The sequence below is a fragment of the Labrus mixtus genome, chromosome 7 (genome assembly GCF_963584025.1).
Source record: "Labrus mixtus chromosome 7, fLabMix1.1, whole genome shotgun sequence".
In the NCBI taxonomy this organism is placed as follows: domain Eukaryota; kingdom Metazoa; phylum Chordata; class Actinopteri; order Labriformes; family Labridae; genus Labrus; species Labrus mixtus.
Genome location: NC_083618.1, coordinates 27,172,172 through 27,192,152, shown reverse-complemented (window position 1 = coordinate 27,192,152; position 19,981 = coordinate 27,172,172). Strand labels below are relative to the sequence as shown.

Here is a 19,981-nt window from a genome sequence, read left to right as displayed (position 1 = left end):
TAAACGGCAAGAGTCTGAATTTTATAACAATAAATAAATAATCATGTTTGAAGAAGACAGATCTCAATCAGTATGTTACCTGTCTGATGATGACCAAAGCTTCAACAACAGGATGAAGTGGACATGAAGCTGCAGCTAACTATCAGCTGTGGCTCAGTTGGTAGAGTTGGTCGTCTCTCAACCGGTAGGTCGAGGGTTTAATCCCCAGCTCCTGCAGCCACATGTCCGATGTGTCCAAGACACTTAACACTTTGGCAAGACACCCCTAATTGCTTCTGCTGCTTAGTTGGTGTCGTATGAATGGGATTAGTTACTTCTGATATACACTTTACAGAACATCCTCTACCGTCAGTGTGTGAATGTGAAGGTGTGACCTGCAGTGTAAAAGTGCTTTGAGTAGAAAATAAATATACAAGCACAGGTACATTTACCCTCGGATTAGTTTGTGTTAGTTGATTGGTTTAAAAAAATAAATAAAAAGGGTTTATTTGTGGTTGGACATGTTTGCAAACACAAGTATTGTGTACAGTAAGAACGGCAGATACATCAAAACAGAGTTATAGATCATAGGCAGTCTTTAATATTTGTTTTTTAACCACACATTTCATTATTGAACAAAGTAATCACACACTACAATTTTCAGGCCACGACACTTCAACATCTTGCAGGCTACAAAACATTTATAGTAATGTCAGTTTTTTCCAAAACTGATGTCTGTGTCGATGATTTTGAAGGAGTTTGATTGATTTGTGCACTTCCTAGTATTCAAAGAATAGCCGGAGCGACCTGATTTCTTTCAGTCAGTAGGTGGCAGGTCTTCTGAACATTAAAGGTGCAATCTATCAACATGCAAGCATACACCTTGAATTAAATGTCAAATTATGTGTTTCATAAAAAGACATTTTAACATGGAAGGAAATTCAGAATCGGAAGATTCTAATGAAACTGAAGCAGACTGACATTTAGAGAGAAGAGAGAGAGGAAATGAAAATCACTATATGAATACCTCAGGTAAGTTTTTCAACTTTGGCTAAACGATTGAGGAATTATAAAGTTCTAATAATAATAATGTCTATTAAGAGTCTATAATAAAGGTGTAAAGAAACTAAACGGGAAAATGAGAGATGTCAATCAAATCCAGTAGTTACACAATTCTGTCGGCAGGTGGTGCTGTAGTCTTTTTACTGCCATCCATGGACTGAAGACATGAAGACTTTGAATCACTAAAGAAGAAATCAAAAGATGAGAGTTTAAGGTTTGACCTTGACTTCAAGTTTAAGATACCAACACTTACACTTTGAGTTCTTTAAATGACATAGTGTGAATAAAAAAAACATATGGATTCATTCATTTTTTCATATAGCCCAAATATATTTTATGGTTCCTTGTTTTTTTTCTCCAAATGAGCTAACATCTTAAATGGGCAGGACATATCTATACTAAACTTTATTATAGCATTAACATCAAATAATTCAGATGCGGATCTGTTGGTCATGAAAGTAATGTGATTCCCCCCCAGAAATAAAATTAGCAGCAAACTGAAAGCATTCAAAAGTGAATAAAAGTATAAAAAAAACAGTATTAACAATTCAAAGTACTCAATGCATCATCAAAAGTTAAATAAACCAACTCAGTATGCAGAATTACATTTCTGAATTTAAGCTTTTCAAACTATGAGAATCACATTTCAAGAGCAGTATAGGCTAACTTCTAGACGTTCTGGTAGTGGGATGAAAGAATAACATTATTTCCCTGTTTAATGATAAAAGTCAGAATACCAACAGGTATCTTTAAAATGGCACTGCGCGCCGCGATGGTTGATTGGAGCGCATCACTAAAAACGAGATGTGAATGAAGCCTTAAAGAAAGATGACAGTGAATGTGTGGGAGGGGCTTTTGTTGCTAGGGAATAAATGAAAAGGGTTGATAGGTGGTTGTCTGTCTGACATTAAGTGAGCACGGATGGATGTCCGGTCCAACATTGGAGATGTGCAGGCTGCAGCAGTGAACGAGTGTCAGGCAGGAGGACAGATGAGCTGAGCGTGTACCTGCAGGCTGAGAGAGTGTGAGCGACTCAGAGGCAAGATCCTCTGCAGAACACGCCCTTATAGAAAAGGTATACACACACACAGACACACAGACACACACACACACACACACACACACACACACACACACACACACACACACACACCGAGCCTGATCATTGAGGAGCCGAGCTGCTTACCTGGAAAACAAACAGCCCCAATGCTCCCGCACAGGCTCACACCACCGGACAGCTACCAAATGAAAAACCAGGACGAGTTGTTTTCCACAAACTTTGGTTTGGCTCGAGGAGTTTTATTCCCGCGTGCAGCCCGGAACACCTGGACGGCTCGCGGGGCTCGGTAGAGAAAAATCCCGGCTGGTTGTTGCAAACAGCAGAGAGCATTGATCCACCATGAGTAGGAAGACACGGCGCTGGATTTTCCATTTTTTCCTCTGCCTGGGAATTGTATACTTGAAAATCGGGTGAGTTTTTTTTTTTTTTTTTTTTTTTTTTTTTGGGGATGTCCTTGAAGTTGTTAATGCAGTTTTTTCCACAGGGGAGACAAAGATTTTTTTAAATTTAATCCAGGAAATATGTTGCTGATGGAAGAAAATTTGGAATTTCAAAACGTGATCTCATCCAATGCCAGACTGCAGAACAGTAGAGGAAAAAAACATTTTGCATCATACAAATGCATTTTACCTTTTACATTCATTTTAAAGGGAGGTGCTATGTTATAAGAATAAACCTAATAATGCACCCTCAATCTTTTTTTTTTTTTTTTTTTAATTAGCATAAAAAAAGCCTAACCTGAAGAACCTCACTTGGAAAATTGCCGTTTTTTTTTTTGTTTTTTTAAAAAATGATGTCCTCTTCTCCGCAGGGGTCTGTCGTCGGTGGTCGCGCTGGGAGCGAGCATCATCTGTAATAAGATCCCCGGCTTGGCTCCTCGTCAGCGGACTATCTGTCAGAGCCGACCCGACGCGATCATAGTGATCGGAGAGGGGGTTCAGATGGGGATCAATGAGTGTCAGTTTCAGTTCAGACACGGCCGCTGGAACTGCTCGGCCCTGGGGGAGAGGACCGTGTTCGGGAAAGAGCTCAGAGTGGGTATGTTGCACCTTGATTTTTTTTCATGTTTCCAAGCACTGGAACCATCGATTGTTTACGCAACAACAACAACAAAAAAAGGCTATATATTTGTCTCATTGGATAAGTCTTATTTCCCCTCATTCTTAGGGATGTGTTTGAGTTAATCTACTGCACATTGACTAATATTTCTACAAAGAGTCTATACAAGATCATTTGAGAAATGGCTGCACATGATCAGGAGTCAGAATTGTGTTGTTTAACTAGAAAGTCTTGCATTTAGCTCCACTTCAAACCTTGAGGTCTTCTTCCAGAGAGCTGACATTGTTGAGACATGTCAGCATGCCTTGATCTTCATAGTTACAGAGCCCACAAGATTGTTTTTTTTTTTTTTTTACTAATAAAATAGTTATTACTTAGAAATCATATGGTTCATATTTACATGCCTGCATAATGGTACAGCAGTGGCTTTTATAATTGCGTGTTGCTTTGCACTCACAACAGAAGCAGCACCTTGTCTTCATGTTGCATGTTATTTTTTTTTTTGCTGCCTTTGAATTCCTTAAGAAGTGCGTTTCAAGGAAGTCGTTGACTTTTCTTTTTGGGGAAAATTGCTTGTATAAAAAAGATTTCCCTCGTGGTAAGACCTCTGACACTTTGACTAAAGTCTGCCATTCTGATTGCTCTGACTCGGTGCATCTGGTCTCTGTGGGGGGGGATGGGGGGGGGGACTCAGATTTGATCTTGTGTTGTGGAATTAGTCTTGAGGCGATGCTTGCTTCAAAAAACAGGACAGCGGAAACAATCAGAGGATCCCGTTTAAACGCACGCTGTGTTGTCATTTAAGTCCATCCTGCATCTCTGACGCAGAGCCTGGATGTCATCCATACCTTTGATTGTCTTTAAGGGTTCCAGCTTAAACCCTGTGCATCTTGAGCCTTTCATTTATATCGATTGCTGCTCCGTGCATGGCTGATTAATATCGTCATATTTAGCTTTAGATTGATGATTTATTATCTGAGTGAAATCTGAATGATCCAGCTTGCTTTACCAGTTTAAAGAACAGAGACACACACGGTTAAAAGTTGCAGGATATATATCTTGTTTGCTGTGAGGATGAGCGTGCCTGTTTGTCTTATAAGTCAGTAGAAGTTGTGCTTAAGCTTCTTGAGCTTACACATAAAGTGGCCTCTGATTCTGAATTAAAGGCATCGTCATATTTACTATAACTCAAGTGGTGTTCATTATGATCGTGCACTGCAGCTGTACGTCTTTTTCTTTAGGTTGCTTTTCTAAGGTTTGCATCATGTAGAGCTACACCCTCTCTGCAGCTTTAACCACCTCCATGTATGTTCATAAAATACTTTTCTCCCCAAAAGTTTCAAGTTCAGACAAGTACTTTCTTCTAGGTTTACCAATATACCTCCAGGTTCTGCAGATTTGGCAGGGCACCTTATATGTAGAATGATTTTTTTTTTTTTTTTTTACCGCAGCTCCAGGAAACAGCTCCACTTCTTATGATTAACTTTCGGATAAAACAGAGCCCATTCCATCATTGCACAATTCAGATTTTTTTTTTTTTTGCGTGTGTGTGTGTGTGCCAAAATTAGAGGAAGAATCAGGCCGAGGTCCAGGAGACAGCAGGTCAGCTCGAGCGCTTGCTCAGGTCCAGCTGCACAGAGTCTGTCTGAAGCCATTGTCTTGTTGCAGCAGACTGGAACACTGATAGCTGTCAGAATACATAAAGCTGAGATTCCCGTTGGCAGTGACGCAGCAATGTACAGTATTTTGGCAGAGTGATCTAGTATCCTCCCCACCCACAAAGCTGGCTACTTTAAGGCTCTCATAGTGGGTAAGAGCTCAACATTACTGGCTGCATCACAGAGTCGGTCCTTTATTCAGGGTTTACACGTCTGCTAATAGGAGGCTCATTGTTTGGTTTTTGTCCACTCTGCACTTTTTTAGAATCTCTAAAAAAAAAGCAAGATGACAGAAAAGATAACATCCACTTGTTGCAGCAAAGCTCAATCGGTTGCACATAAATTTCAGAGTTTGACGGAGAACAATGACCCCAGATGTTAAAATAGAAAGACGTTTGTGTGGCAGTTTAATCGTTTAAGATGATGACTTTATTGGAGTAAAGTTTTTTTTTTTTTTCACAACTTACGAAAATCTTTTTGGAAGATTTTCCACATGCGCTCCAACAGGAATGATCTCCTTTTTTTTTTTTTTTTTTTTTTTTTTTTAATTAAAAAATCACAGTTGACCTGAAGCACTCAGATTTATGGGGTGGAAATCCATCTATGTAGGGAGGCTCTGCATGCCTCTCAGAATCACCTCCACAGGGTGGATCCCAGATTGACAGTTGCTGGGACAATGGCCAAAAGTGATGCCTTTACCATTTCACTTTCTCACACTCGATGGTCACTAAAATCATCTTTTTCCATCCAATCATACTCCGTTAAATGACTCTTAAATTGGTACATTTATCGAACGACGTCACAATCCTGGAGGGGTTTTAATCAGTATTAATCACCGGGACAATCAAACTGTCTTGCTTCCCAAAGAAGTGTCTCCTTCAGGAGGCTTTTTTATCCTTTTCCATTGCACGCTGCTCCATTATATAAGATTCAATCTATCCTGAGGTTTATCTGTTTTGAAAGAGCTTGATGAATGAATTGGACTTGGCTTGACTCGTGTATTTTATGATTTGGTTTGAGGCAGATATGCCAGGTATGTAAGGAGGCTTGACAGAGCCTGAAATAGTGAACACTCAAGCCTGCAATTGTGATTAAAGACGTTTTTTCTTTTTTTCATCGCAGGCAGTAAGGAGGCCGCGTTCACCTACGCCATCATCGCCGCCGGGGTCGCCCATGCGGTCACTGCGGCCTGTACGCAGGGAAGCCTCAGCGGCTGCGGCTGCGACAAGGAGAAACAGGGTTTCTACAACCAGGAGGAAGGCTGGAAGTGGGGCGGCTGCTCTGCGGACGTCCACTACGGCCTGGGGTTCTCCAAAGTGTTTGTGGATGCACGGGAGATCAAGCAGAATGCCAGGACGCTCATGAACTTACACAACAATGAAGTGGGACGCAAGGTAGGTTTGTGTGAAATAGCATCTGATGCAACAGAAAAAACAGAACATCCACTCTTATATATTCCATCACACGGACAGATAGAAGACAAGACAATTTATTATGATATGCAAAAACAATCACAGTGGAGTGTGAGTACCATAGACTAATTATAAAGCTCTCCCATCATGCACTGCTCCCTGAAGAAGTCTGTAGACTGTCACAGAGTTGATCTAATAGGGATGCACTGACCTAAAATGTTTTATCAGAGATACAGATTTTCTTTTTACTTTCAACCAACGACTGTTGTTTATTGGGTTTGTGTGACCCACACATGTTCAGTATGACACATCAGTTCATCCCTGTGTCTCACATGTCAAGCTCAGTGGTAGATACGATCACCTCTGGATGTGAATGCAGAGAGAGTCTCAGACATCATCAAAGTAGGGGACCCCGGCTTGAAGTGTGTATTACAGTGCAGGAGCCTCGTCACAGTGTCCCATCCTGTGCAGACATAAGTCAGTCCTCGGTCCGTAACAGACATCCCAGGCGGTGGTTGACCCCAGGTTGTTGGCTGTTCCCACCGCAGGGGCCGCTGTGGCTCAGTGGTAGAGTCTGTCATCCCTCATCCGGAAGGTCGAGGGTTTGATCCCCAGCTCCTGCAGCCACATGTCGGATGCAAGACACTTACCCAAGTTGCTCTCACTGATTCTTTGGCAGTGTGTAAATGTGTGTGAATGGATACACACTGCTTGAAGGACTTTTGCTCCGTACATGGGAAGCGACCCAACCACTAGGCAATCACCCCAGAGCCTAGTGTTTTTTTTTTACTTGTTTTAGAGTAATTGAACTGGACAGATACATAAGAACAATAACGGACAAATAAGTGTATGTAAATCATCAATTGGACCCTCCAGACATTTAGAAACAGGAATAAGGTAGAGTCAAGAGGAACCCATGTCTGACAGGATGCACGCCGAGGTAGACCCGGTTCAGTGACCATATGAGAGTGCATTTTCAGGAATCTGATGTTGTTTACTCGTGAAAAGACGAAGGGAGCCTAATGATGGATCAATAGTAAACTGCAGGATTGTCCACAAAGTGGCCCCTCAAGAAAGCAGTATATTGAAAAAGCCGCAGCAGCAGGCACATAATGGATCAGTGAGGCTCTGAAATAAACTCGTCTGAATACTGCACTGCTCCTTATCATGGGAGGGGATTCGGTTTTCAGTCAGACTTCAAAGGTTGATGAGAATGAGGCCTGCACCATGTAAGAAAAATATGCAATGTGTGATTACATTGTTTGATATTGTGATAACAATATGCAATAAATAAACAAAAAAAAAGCATTTATTTTATGAACAAAAAGCATAATTCAGTTTCCTCCTCGTTATCTTCTAACCACCAAGGAGCATCATAATCTTAGCAGCAGTCGATCCTCAGCTCCTGCAGCCACATGTCCGATGTGTCCTGGGGCAAGACACTTAACCTCGAATTACTCTCGCTGCTTCATCAGCGGCGTATGAATGGGATTAGTTACTTCTGATAGACACTTTACATAGCAGCCTCTACCATCAGTGTGTGAATGTGTAGGTGTGACCTGCAGTGTAAAAGCGCTTTGAGTAGTCTGAAGACTAGAAAAGAGCTATACAAGTCCATGTACCTAAATTAAAGGCAGTAGTATAAATAAGAAACAGCTCTTTAAAGGCTGTGCTGTCATGTGATATCAGATCTTATTTCAGGCTTTATTTTGGTGAGAAGAAAAGCCAATACTGCAGGAGGACCTGTTGTTATGGATCTGCTTATATGGTTTGACAAGAGCCTGTTAAATTGTGAACGTGGTTTTGATGGGAATTGAGAATAACTCTTAAGATATGTGTAGGTTTCTATGACGGCAGGTGTCTGATTTGCACATTGGGGGGGAAATCGAAATCGATACAGTTTGGCAATATTATATCGTCTCATGGCCCCCAAGTATGGATATTTATATTATATTAAAAACAAATATATATTATTAATGTTTAATTGCTGAAGGGGTTGCACAACTCATTTTGAACAAGTTGCATTGTTAAGAATGTCTGCAGTTGTTCAGCCGTCCGTACATGTTTGTGTTCAGCTCAGTTCAGTTTGATCAGACTGAAATACAAACAGTTCAACTTTTAAAAGGTTTGACTTTCATCACAGTGTTGGTCAGTCTGTGGGCTTGACTCCCGTTGTGTAGAAATTAAAATACTGAAGTGAGATGTTGATTTAGTATAATTTTGCGGACATAATATGCAGTTTAAAAAAGTTCAATCAACTGCAATGCAGCATATCGCAAAATGTTTAAAATGGCAATAATTTTGTATCGTGACTCAAGTATTGTGATAATATCATATCGTGGGGCCTCTGGTGAGTCCCACTCCAGTGGGACAGTTTTGAAACAAAACTAGAGATAAATGACTGAATGGATGTCATGCTTTGAACGACTGGAAACCTTTGCATATTCAAAAGGATTTGTTAATAAAAGGTCAAAAACTGAACTGTGAGTAAAACTGACTTGAGCTGGCTCCTTGCCTTTAAATCATTTTATTGAGCTGTTATTCCTTTCCAGGACTAAGGGACAAAATAACATGTGATTCATCATGATTTAAAAAAAATGCATAAATTTATTCGATTGCATAATAAAAGAAACTTTAGAGCGCTGTCAGGTGTAATATAAATATGACTATGTGTGTGCTTTCAACTGTAGCTAACTGTGGCTACATTGGAGAGGGTCATTTATAGACCAGTTGAGATTGTTTTTTTGAGGTTCAATTGGAGGACACAGAAAACGTTTTGGCGCTAGACGGATTCATTTGATAATTTGTTTGCAAACCTGAGACATAACTTCGAGGTTAGATGACTCTGTTCACCGGGTGAAGCGGCTAAACATGAGACGACGACACGGCCTAAGGTTACGTCGCAATCTGTACTGAAAAAATATCTGCAGGGATTACTTTCTCTTTTTCTCTTCTTGGCTTCATCCTCCACCGTCCTCTCCCTCTTAGCCTCAGCCTTTGTATCAAACCATACAGAGACGGGCTACCTGGCTTCTTTTTTAAAAAGTAAGGCGTATAGTGCTGTGAAGCCTTATTAAGCACTATTCACAAGAAGACCTCCACTCGCTGTTAAAGTTACATACTGCAGTTAACAGGTGATCGGGTCGCACTGTGAGTAAGTGAGAGACGCCATTCTCTCTGTTAAAAAATGATTGTGCTATTAAAACGACCTTTGAAGCTACTGTTGAAAGATGGAAAAGTCACATATTGCCAGAGCCTAATTGTCCTCTTTATAATAAAAAAACTGATGATTCTAGTCGTGGGTAGAGACGAGGAAATAAGCAGAAAGTATCATCCACAAGTTCCTCTATTGTTTCCCTTTGTGTGAATTCTTTCATGTGCACTACTTTCTGTTAGCGGAATCTACATCAAAGTGTGTGTGTGAGGACTCTCATCCGTCGGCGTTCAGCTTCAGGGGGGAAAATCTTCATAATTGAGGTCTGGCATCAGTCAGAAAGTGATACAGTGTGTGAATCTTTTAATATACACTTACTAAACTGATACCTCTGTAATTATTGTAGTACGGCTTTCATGTCAAATCGGAGATGATGTCAGTGTGTGTTTTGAGTGCCAACCTTTAGATTCCTTGAGAAGAATAAACAATAGTGTAAAAGGTGCCACGGGAGGCTTACAGGGGTTCTGTTAGACAAACAATGGCGGCTTCGTTGGCATTTCACTTCACTGAACTCCGTGAATTAAATGTTTGTCGGGTCTGGGGGGCATGACCACGCTAAGCTGGATGCATCCAAAGGCTTTTGACAATTACCCCACGAGACTCCAGAAAGTCTGAGGCCACATCAGAGTGGAATAATTAAAAAGCAGGGTGAGGCTTCTGTAATGCCAGCGAGGGTTCCCACTCAGCGAGGAGGAGGAGGAGGAGGAGGAGGAGGAGGAGGAAGGAGGTTAAGCTGATGTCATTCAGCCGGAGGCACACAGAGAATACCCCGGCCGCTTTGCCAAACACACCGAAAGGTTCCACTCTAACCCTGAAAAGGCCTTTCACCACTGCCAGTCTGCTCGCTGTAAACGCCTTAATGTGGTGACAGAGCGAGCTGTCTCTTCAGTCACAAGAGCTTGTAAATTAACCCAGCTTGTCTGAATAGATCACCGTGAACTGATTTCTTTTTTCACCACAGACACGAAAAGATTTTGTAATCAAACTGCTATTTTTTTTTATTCATTTATTGATGTAAATGGTAAATCAGATGATCAGAGTGATCTGGGACACAAATCCAGAATCCTGAGGTGTTTGCAGACTGGAGCTTCTGTTTGAAGCGTCTCTACAGAGAAAGATCAAGATCCTTTTTTTTTTTGTACTAGAAACCACGATGGTGATTGTTTTTTGCAGCAGACGACACAAAAGGGGAGCTGATGTGAAGCTTCTTAATGGTTCATTTTTTTATTATCTATTTTAATGTTCTAAGGTCTATAACCTTTGCAGAACAATTGTTTGATTAGAACCTGCACACTTTATACCCACGCACCATGCATTTGCACTTTGCATGTTTTATGCGTTGTCTGTTTTTATTTAAGTATATGTGACTCTCCCTGAAACCAAACTTACCTACAGGTACAAATAAAGTATCTCAACCTGAAAAACTTCAAGAGGCATGAGTACACACATTGGGGCGGCTGTGGTTCACTTGGTTGAGTCTTCGTCGAGGGTTTGAGCCCCAAGCTCCTGCAGCAACATGTCCGCTGTGTCCTTGACACAACCCCGGGTTGCTCCCGCTGCTTCGTCGGCTGCGTGTGAATGCGTGTGAATGGTATTAGTTACTTCTGATTGTCACTTTACATCAGCAGCCTCTGCCATCAGTGTGTGAATGTGTAGGTGTGACCTGCGATGTAAAACGCTTTCAGAAGACTAGAAAAGCGCTGTACAAGCTCAAGTCCATTTACCGTTTACCGTTTACATTCTGGGTGGAAGTGAGATGTTTCACTTGATAACAAAGCACGGATGAAGTAGACCCACTCACCTTTGAGAAATGGATGAACACGAGATCTACATTTTGGAAAAATTAACATTTTCTATCAGAGAGCAACAAGAAGAGTTTTATCGGCTGTGGACTAAATGCACTGAGTACTTAAAACCTGTACGATCTGACTTGAATGGCGACAACCTGACCTCTCCATCTTGTTTCGTCTTCTTTGTTTGATGTTTGGACAATCACAAGAAGTAAGCTCCCTGGCTCTGTTGTTCATGTGTTGTAGTAAATTCATAATTTTAAAGAAAGCAATACGGACAAAGACGCTCAGACTTTCTGCACCCACCTTTCCCCAAGTCAAACAATGGACAGAAAACTTAAAGTGGATCACAGAAGTCTGTAAAGTAGTGAAGGTTTTGTGCATTGGAAGTTATATTTTCAAAAAAAAACGGAAAATAAACAAACAGAGTAGATATGAAGTTACAGAGCTTCAGTGTTTTTGTATGAAGAATCTTTTTCCATGACTGCGGCTCCTTGTCAGAGAACGGGCACATATACATAGCTAGTAGCCATAGGGTGACGTACTGCAGCGGCTCCGAGGTCTCAGGAATGCTTACATTCATTTGGAATGCTTGAAAACTTTTGTCTCAACCTGTTGAACTATTCATGCAATATGTTAGTATTTCTGTGAACTGGTGTTTCCTACCTGCTCATTATGGAAAGACAGGATCAAACACCCTGAATGAAGCTGTGTGTGGCGTTAGGATTTCTTGAATTGTGTCTTTTGAAGTGGTCGAGGAAACATCTTAAGATCTGCACAATTTATCAGGCTATCTGAGATGAAGGTGTGTTAGACCTGTGTTTTTCAAAGTGGGGGTCCCGAGCCCCCCAGGGTGCTAGGGGGTTGGGGAAAGAGGAGGAATGAGGGGTGGGGAGGGGGGAAGGGTGAAACATAAATAAAAATCAACGAATGACATTATTTGTGACAATAACATTTGAAAATGTCTTTTTATGTTATTCATAACTGCATATGAAAATCTTTACGTGTTCTCTATCTAAGCCAATCTTTCAATTAAAAAAATAACACAGGGGCACCAGTGGCCGAGTGGTTACTTTGCACGTCCCATGTACAGATGCTGTAGTCCTCAAAGCGGGCTGCCCGGGTTGGAATCCGACCTCCCCAATTTCCAACTCTATCCACGGTCCTGTCTCTCTAATAATTAAAAATAAAGAATGAAAAATAAAAGTAACAAACATCACATTAGACCGTCAGAATCAAGCGGCCCCTATGAGTGACCCTGATATCTCACACGGTAGAAATGAAGAGGAATGTTTTTAACAGAAGTAAACTGAATGTAATGACTATAAAGAGAGAGAGCATTATATTTACTATTACTGTCATATGAATAACAAGATTATTAGTTGTTGATGGAATAGAAAGAAATGTACAGAAGCTCTTTCACTCCATTTTCCGATGATGAGTAGGTTTCAGTCGTTTTCTCGGATGTTATTTCAGGATAACGACGCTCCCGTGATAATGCCTTAATTGCTTGAGATCTAAAAAAAAATGACTGACATTAAGTCTTCATCACAGGTAAACCAACGTCATAATGAGATGAAAAGTTAAGAACACATTAAACCAACTGAAATGTACTCGACATAACGGACATGAGGACTGAACTAAAATGTATTACATGCGTGCTGAGGCCTTCTGTGGAAATATATTAAGACGTTTTATGTTTTATTTTTGATATTTGCCATCTTTAAAGACATTTTTTGTAAGACCCACGAGAGGCGAATGCTATATAGGGTCCTTGGCATTACAAAGTTTGGGCACCCCCGTGTTAGACTGTGTGAATATCAGTGGGATGTTACAAGTTGATCAACTGAAAGTTTTGAAAGTTTGCTTCATCTGCTTTTTCCTCCTTGTTGTAGGTTCTGGAGAAGGGCATGCGTCTGGAGTGCAAGTGTCACGGTGTGTCAGGATCGTGCACCACCAAGACGTGCTGGACTACCCTCCCCAAGTTCCGTCAGCTGGGATTCATGCTCAAGGACAAGTACAACCACGCCGTGCATGTGGAGCCTGTGAGAGCCAGCCGCAACAAGCGCCCCACCTTCCTGAAGATCAAGAAACCCCATTCCTACCGCAAGCCCATGGACAACGAGCTGGTCTACATCGAGAGGTCGCCCAACTACTGCGAGGCCGACCCTCTGACCGGCAGCATGGGGACACAGGGTCGACTGTGCAACAAGACGGCTCTGCAGCCCAACAGCTGTGACCTGATGTGCTGCGGTCGAGGATATAACACACATCAGTACTCCCGCGTTTGGCAGTGCAACTGCAAGTTCCTGTGGTGCTGCTACGTCAAATGCAACACCTGCAGTGAGAGGACAGAGGTGTATACCTGTAAATAGAAATATTTATTGGACGTGACTTCGGACGCACTTTTACACTGGACTTAGTGCGTGTGTTGTTCTTGTACTTCAGAGTTCGCTGTGGCCGATGCACACACGTGGAGTGATTGCCTCGCTCTATTGGCACAAAAAAAAAAGAACTTTGTCAGGCTCTGCTTCCAACATGTGTTGATTATAGTGATGCCAATGGACATCCGCCGTGACACTGGACTTTAAACCTTTGGGCTCGCGTCCTTTTTGAAATCCAAAAGACACTTCGTGCGACAGCCCTGACTTCTCCGCTGGCCTGCTGCTCTTTTGGCGTGACTCTCCTTGAACGATTTTTGTTTTTCTAGAACTAATAATTTATTCAATGAGAAAACTACTGATTCTTCTAAAACATCACTGACGACATAATCCGGTGACGTTTTGTACGTTGGGTAAGATTGCCGTTTGTGTCAAATATCGTATGCGCACTTAAAAGGAAAACTAGTTTTTCTCTTACAACACTGGAGCTATAAACTGAAATGGTCTGAAACTAACTCAGCTGAATGACACTGCAGCTTTTGTGAATTAAGCCAAGCAAAAAAAAAAGAAAAACCTTCAAACTACTGATCCTGGGCTTGGTATGATAGTATTGTTTCCTGTTTCTGCCCCCCGTGCCCCTGTTGGTTTGCTGCTAGTAGCCTTGTAAGGGAGTCTGTCACTAAGCGGCCATATTGACTCTTCAAGCTAGCTTGACGTCATCAGGAGTGAACATGAGCTTCTGGACATTGCCCTTCATTTTGGTCGATAGAATATATTTGATAAAAGATTATTTTTATATGATATTTTTTCTATTTATTTTCGTATCTATATGTAAGATATTTTCCCTTTAGCATTTTTAACTGTACAGTTACTGAGTTTTCCAAAAGGAAATGTCCCGCTGAAACACATTTTTGTTTTAAAGATGTGCCTCGTTTCTCAACAGTAGAATACCGTTAATTACACTGAAATGTGCAGTGTTGGGATTTTTGAACCATTTCAGTTAGTATTATCACAACTTGCCTTGAGAAAGAGTCCTAACGTATCCGCCGAGCTAGCCACTGTCTCACAAACTAGCTTAACTGATCCAGTGCTATCTGTGGTACAAGGTTTCTTTGCTCTGTCTTTTTAAAAATGCTCAATATGTTTTTCTGGTGTACTATCCGTATTGGAACATAAATGAGTGTATGCTACAGCATTTGCCCATAAAATTTGAACCACTGATAGTTGGAAGGTAAACAATGATTTGTTTGTTAGCATACAAACTGGTTAGCTACTATGAATTCAAAGCAGTGCGCTTCAGTTTCTACAGAAATCTCTGCAGATTTTCAATACAGAAATCAATGTTCAGGATTTCTAGGATTATCAGTAAAATATTTAAGACATCGATCATGAAATATCTAATCAAATTACCCAAAAAGAAAAAAAGATCAGAGCAAGATATCATTCACAATTTTGATACTCAACAGTGATTTTAAAGATTTATTTTTGGGCTTTTTGTGCCTTTCTTGGAGAGATAGGACAGTGGATAGAGTTGGAAATCAGGGAGAGAGAGAGTGGGGAATGACATGCTGGAAAGGAGCAACAGGCGGGATTTGAACCTGGGCTGCCCGCTTGGAAGTCTACAGCCTCCATACATGGGGCACGCGCACTAACCACTGCGCCCCAATTACTCAACCGTTTTAATTTTCAGTTTTATGGGCATGTTTCAGCTAATACTCATTAAGTGTTCACATTTTATTCCCAGTCACGATACATTAATATAAAAAAGTGAAAGGTGCCTTTACTGGACCTTTTTCTTTTTAAGTGTCATAACAGGTTGGTTATAGATAGAACTGCATTGTATCAAGCCTTCATAACAGGTTTTATTTCATGGTTAAAAAACACGAATGTGCCTGAACTGATTAAACTATATCACCATATTGCTGCAGTGCTCTTAAATCAGAGGTCATTGTTGACCTGTTTCATGTAAAACCACATTGCCTTCTCGTTTGTCTTTGGTTAATAAATGTTGTCACAGAAGTAACAGAGGGGTATTTTATTATTATCGGTATTTTCTGAGTCTTATCACAAGGACGGATCCGAGTGAAGGCGGTTTGATTGAGGGGTTGTGGTGCAGAGGGTGTCACATGTGAGGCACACAGTGAGCTGTGGGAGTGAGGAGCTGCCGGCTGATGGATTACTCTGACATCTGCTTCATTCACTCCTCAACAACGTTGCTACAACAACCACACTGTGCCCCCCAAAAATGCTCCTCGTCTCATGGAGAGGCCAGACTGCCCATTAACAAAATGGTAACCATGCAAAACCCAGATAAAATTTGGATGCTATTTATTTTGTGGAAATGGCAAATGGGACGAGAGCGGCGAGGGGGCTTTACAATTGCGAGGGGATGATGTCAAGAAGGATTTCAATCCGGGCAAAAGAAAAGGTCTTAACTCCGAGAATAATCGGAACAAAACATTCCTCGGCTAAACTTTGCCTCAATAGAGTGACGCTCTCAAAAGGCAGCTGGCCAAACAGCCTCGGTTGGAGTAACACCGGCGCTCTGTCACTGAGTACTCGACAACATTATCCGAGTGTCTCACAGTGCACTGGCTTGTTGCATGCTTCACTTTTTTTTCCCCATCAGAGAAGCTTCCAGCTAATTCTGTCAACATTTAGTCGACACATAACGTACAGCCAAAGATGGAGACCTGATACCTAAAGTTGCTCAAATATGATGTTGTTGTTTCTTCATGGAAATTCTTCTTCTGCACTAAAAAAAATCTAACAATATATTACAATAAATATACAACAAAATGTCTGAAAATGAAAGTAAATTCTTGGATTTTTGGATTTAAATGCACCTTGGTATTTCCATAATATACAATACTGTTGCAAATTTCAACTATAAAGCTCATGTCATTTGACACTTCTGGAACAGCAAATCAATACATTTTTATAGCGCTGATTTAAAGAGGACATATTATCCCCCTTTCCCACCTTTTCAAACAGTCCCCCTGTGGTCTAAATTAAACATCTGTGCTGTGCTTTGGTCAAAATATAACATGAATCAAGCACCAGAGGAGGTTTGTGACCCTGTATAAACCAGCTCTCTCAGAACGCTCCGTTTTGGTGTGTGTGTCTCTTTAAATGCAATGAGACCCTCCTGAGTTTTCCCCGTTGACATCACTCCTTCGCTATTGAGAATAAAAATGGCAGACCAGCGTAAAAGATTTGCTCTAGGCTGGAGGTGGAGTCCATGGATGGAGATATCAGGGGAGGGGAGGGGATTTTTTTTACGATAATCCCACTGTGACATCACAAGGAGAGCAAATTAGAAACAGAGCATTTTTCTCTGTGTTGTAAGATTTATGCAGACCACAAACAAAGGACTCGATGTGTCTACCGTATACACTCAGGTTACCTAAATATATGTTCAAAAACACTGTGAAAGTGGATTGTTCATAATATGTCCCCTTTAAAACAAATTGTTGTCTCAAGACATAAAACAGACATTGTGGTGAGACTTGGTAGAATGGTGTTAGTCCTCCTCCGGTATCACATACATAAAAAAGTTTTCTCCAAGACCTCTATCGACCAATCATCCGGCTCCTGTCAAATTGTAAAAGCTATCCTCTCGTTGACTGTTGCGACCCTCCTCCACCTAAATGTCCAGGTTCAGCTCTTTACAAGTCTACTCCTCACCACCACCAGGGTCAAGACTACATTTTCGGGTGCCAAAAGTTTCCGCAGTGCCAGGTTCTGTTGAGCCTGAGCCCATTATTCAGCCTGCAGCCAGAATGTGATCACAGACTTTGCGGTTAGAAAATCTTGTTTTATCATATCGTGATATTAACGCATATGCAATTAATCACTCAGCATTAGTCAGAAGTAACTAATCCCATTCATACGCCACAGATGAAGCAGCGAGAGCAACTTGGGGTTAAGTGTCTTAACCAAGTACACATTGTACATGTAGCTGCAGGAGGTGGGGATTGAACCCCCGACCTTCCCGATGGAAGACGACTGATTCTACCAACTGAGCCACAGCTTTAATTCAAATTAAAGGTTCAATAATGGCAAACAAAAAACAATCAAATTAGATTTACCTCCTCAGGGAAATAAGTATAAATAAATAAATCAATCTTTATTTGTATAGCGCCAATTCATAACAAGTGTTATCTCGAGACACTTTACAAAAAGCAGGTAAAAGACCTTACTAAAGTAATTAGGATAATAAAGTACTCAGGATGAATTAATTTAGACCCGATATTAAATAGAATAACGGAAAAACCCATGTGAAGCTCAATAGAATGATTGCAAGAGAGTGCAGTCTTTTAATAATCAGTGAATTCAACCTAACTAACGAATGACAGAATGCAACGAACAACCAATCAAGGTAAAGGAGAGGAAAGGAGAAACCAGGAAGGAAACTGAAGGAAGTGAGGTAGGTGAAGGAAAGTGAAAGGTAACAAAATAACGATCTTTACTACAATTAGATTAAACTTTTTTTAACCTTTTTCTAAAACAGACCAAACTTTGGCTTAAACAGGCGCCAAAGGTTGTAAGTCAGAGCGCGGCACAGACTTGTCTCCTACAGGCCTCGCTCTGTCAAAAACCACATACCCGAGAAAGATCCTTGCAGCACTAATGAACTGCTTCGTGGTGTTTTTCCTGTAAACATGGCTCATCACTGCCAAGGTCGCAGAAGTTTAACGCCCTCGCTCGCTTATAAAGGGGCCTGGAACGGCTGGTGCTATGGCCTTGCTGGGACTGTCTGCGTGTGGTGCACCTGTGAACACCTGCATTGAGGCAGTGGTCCAGAATTTATGACTTAACGCAATGTATGCCAGCCTTCTGACATGAGCAGGCTGCTAATACCGAGACTGCCTCATCCCATTGTTTGTTCTTGAAGCTGCCAACACGCCACCCAGACTTCTTCTGTTTATAATACAGAGTCAACGTGGTGTTTGTGAGGAGCTTACATGTTAATATAGAACTTTACAGATCAGCTCTTTCAGCATGAAAGCTGACAAGTTAGTGCTCCACTGCAAACAACACTGGAAGCTGTCATGCTTGGCTTGTGCAGGAGAGATTCTCTGACAGAGCGTTGATTATTTAAGACAGGGGCTGCTTAATAACTATCATTACAGCAGCACCTCGAGAGCGACGGCCAATCAGGGTCCAAAACAGAAACCTCCTCATTGCCAACAATGACGTCGCAGCTGAGGAATGAGCGAGAAACAAGGTACACATAATTTGGAATACCAAAGGTTTTAATTGAAGGATGCATAAATCAAACATTTCATATCCTTAACTGCATCAACATAAATCATCATTTGGCTCAGAAGTGATTGACTAATGAATGATGTGTTATTTGTTGTTTGAAATAGGCCAAGGTTACGGCACGCCAGGTAATGATAAATCCATAGCCTCGAGCTTAAATTCTGCAGCTGTAAAATATTTTGAGCCCTGAAATGTAACAGCAAATGCAATAAAGTTGTTTGTTAAGGTGCACATTGCAAGAAACATTTCTGCAGGTGTTTCCCTTGGCTTTAGTCTCTGCAGACGGTTTTGTTATCATTTGATGAGCTTTTAAGATATCCATCTCTAAGATGAAGCCTCAGCCACAATATAATAGGCGAAAGCATATTTTTGTGTGTGTGGCTTGGAACGGCATGGATTTATTTTTTTAACTGATTAGTATTTTTAAACACAGTTAGTTGTAGTAGGCCTCATGTCAACCTAGCATTTCCTGGCTGTGCACTCTGGAACGCTTGCATGAAGCGTTTGTGCGCTTAGGAGGCAAATACTGCAAGTTGCAAGTCTGTCCTGTCTCCATGACAACAGTCTGATGATAATGGCCGCTGTATGATCGATACTGCTCTGTTGCTTTTTACTGTATGTCTCATATTTCGGATCGTTTTTAACCCCAGCAGACATGGAGCAACGGAGCAAAGAGAATAGGCGTACAAGTTACCATCCGTAAGTGGTAAAACTATGGGGAATATCACACATGTGGAAAAGAGCGCTGGTGACGTCAACAACGCCTTTCTGCAAAGTTGAAAGATTGTCAACTTGAAGCACATGGAAAAAAGCCGCTGGGTGCTGAGCTTTTTCTTGAGGCGGCCACCTGCTGCTGCAAACACTTATTTAAAACAATTTAAAAATAGTCACTGTCACTCAGGAAAAAAAACGCTAGGTGGACACGAGGCCTTTGAAAGTTTTTATTTTTTTAACTTTATTTTGATTTGCCCATTCGAAGAATTAGCTGGTCAAGATTACAGTTAAAACATACAAGAATTCCTTTTAGTTAAAAGGAATCTTAGTTGATGCTTTTATTTATCCAATTTCTGTCCGGAGCAAACAAAATTACATTTCTGA

The 19,981-nt window shown here is 41.1% G+C and overlaps 1 protein-coding gene across 1 annotated transcript; it reads left to right on the top strand.

Annotated features, from left to right (window-relative positions):
• Nucleotides 1-1,846: 1,846 nt before the first annotated feature.
• On the top strand, nt 1,847-14,188 carry wnt7aa (wingless-type MMTV integration site family, member 7Aa). The gene is made up of 4 exons (XM_061041438.1): nt 1,847-2,511; nt 2,913-3,139; nt 5,941-6,212; nt 13,130-14,188. The coding sequence occupies exons 1-4, from the start codon at nt 2,441-2,443 to the stop codon at nt 13,607-13,609; spliced, it is 1,050 nt and encodes a 349-aa protein (XP_060897421.1). The 5' UTR covers nt 1,847-2,440; the 3' UTR covers nt 13,610-14,188.
• The last annotated feature ends 5,793 nt before the right edge of the window (nt 14,189-19,981 follow it).

Coding starts and splice junctions, on each gene's coding strand:
- wnt7aa (XM_061041438.1), top strand. CDS start 2,441: ATGAGTAGGAAGACACGGCGCTGGATTTTCCATTTTTTCCTCTGCCTG. Junction 3,140..5,940: donor CGGGAAAGAGCTCAGAGTGG/GTATGTTGCACC, acceptor TTTTCATCGCAG/GCAGTAAGGAGGCCGCGTTC. Junction 6,213..13,129: donor ACAATGAAGTGGGACGCAAG/GTAGGTTTGTGT, acceptor TCCTTGTTGTAG/GTTCTGGAGAAGGGCATGCG.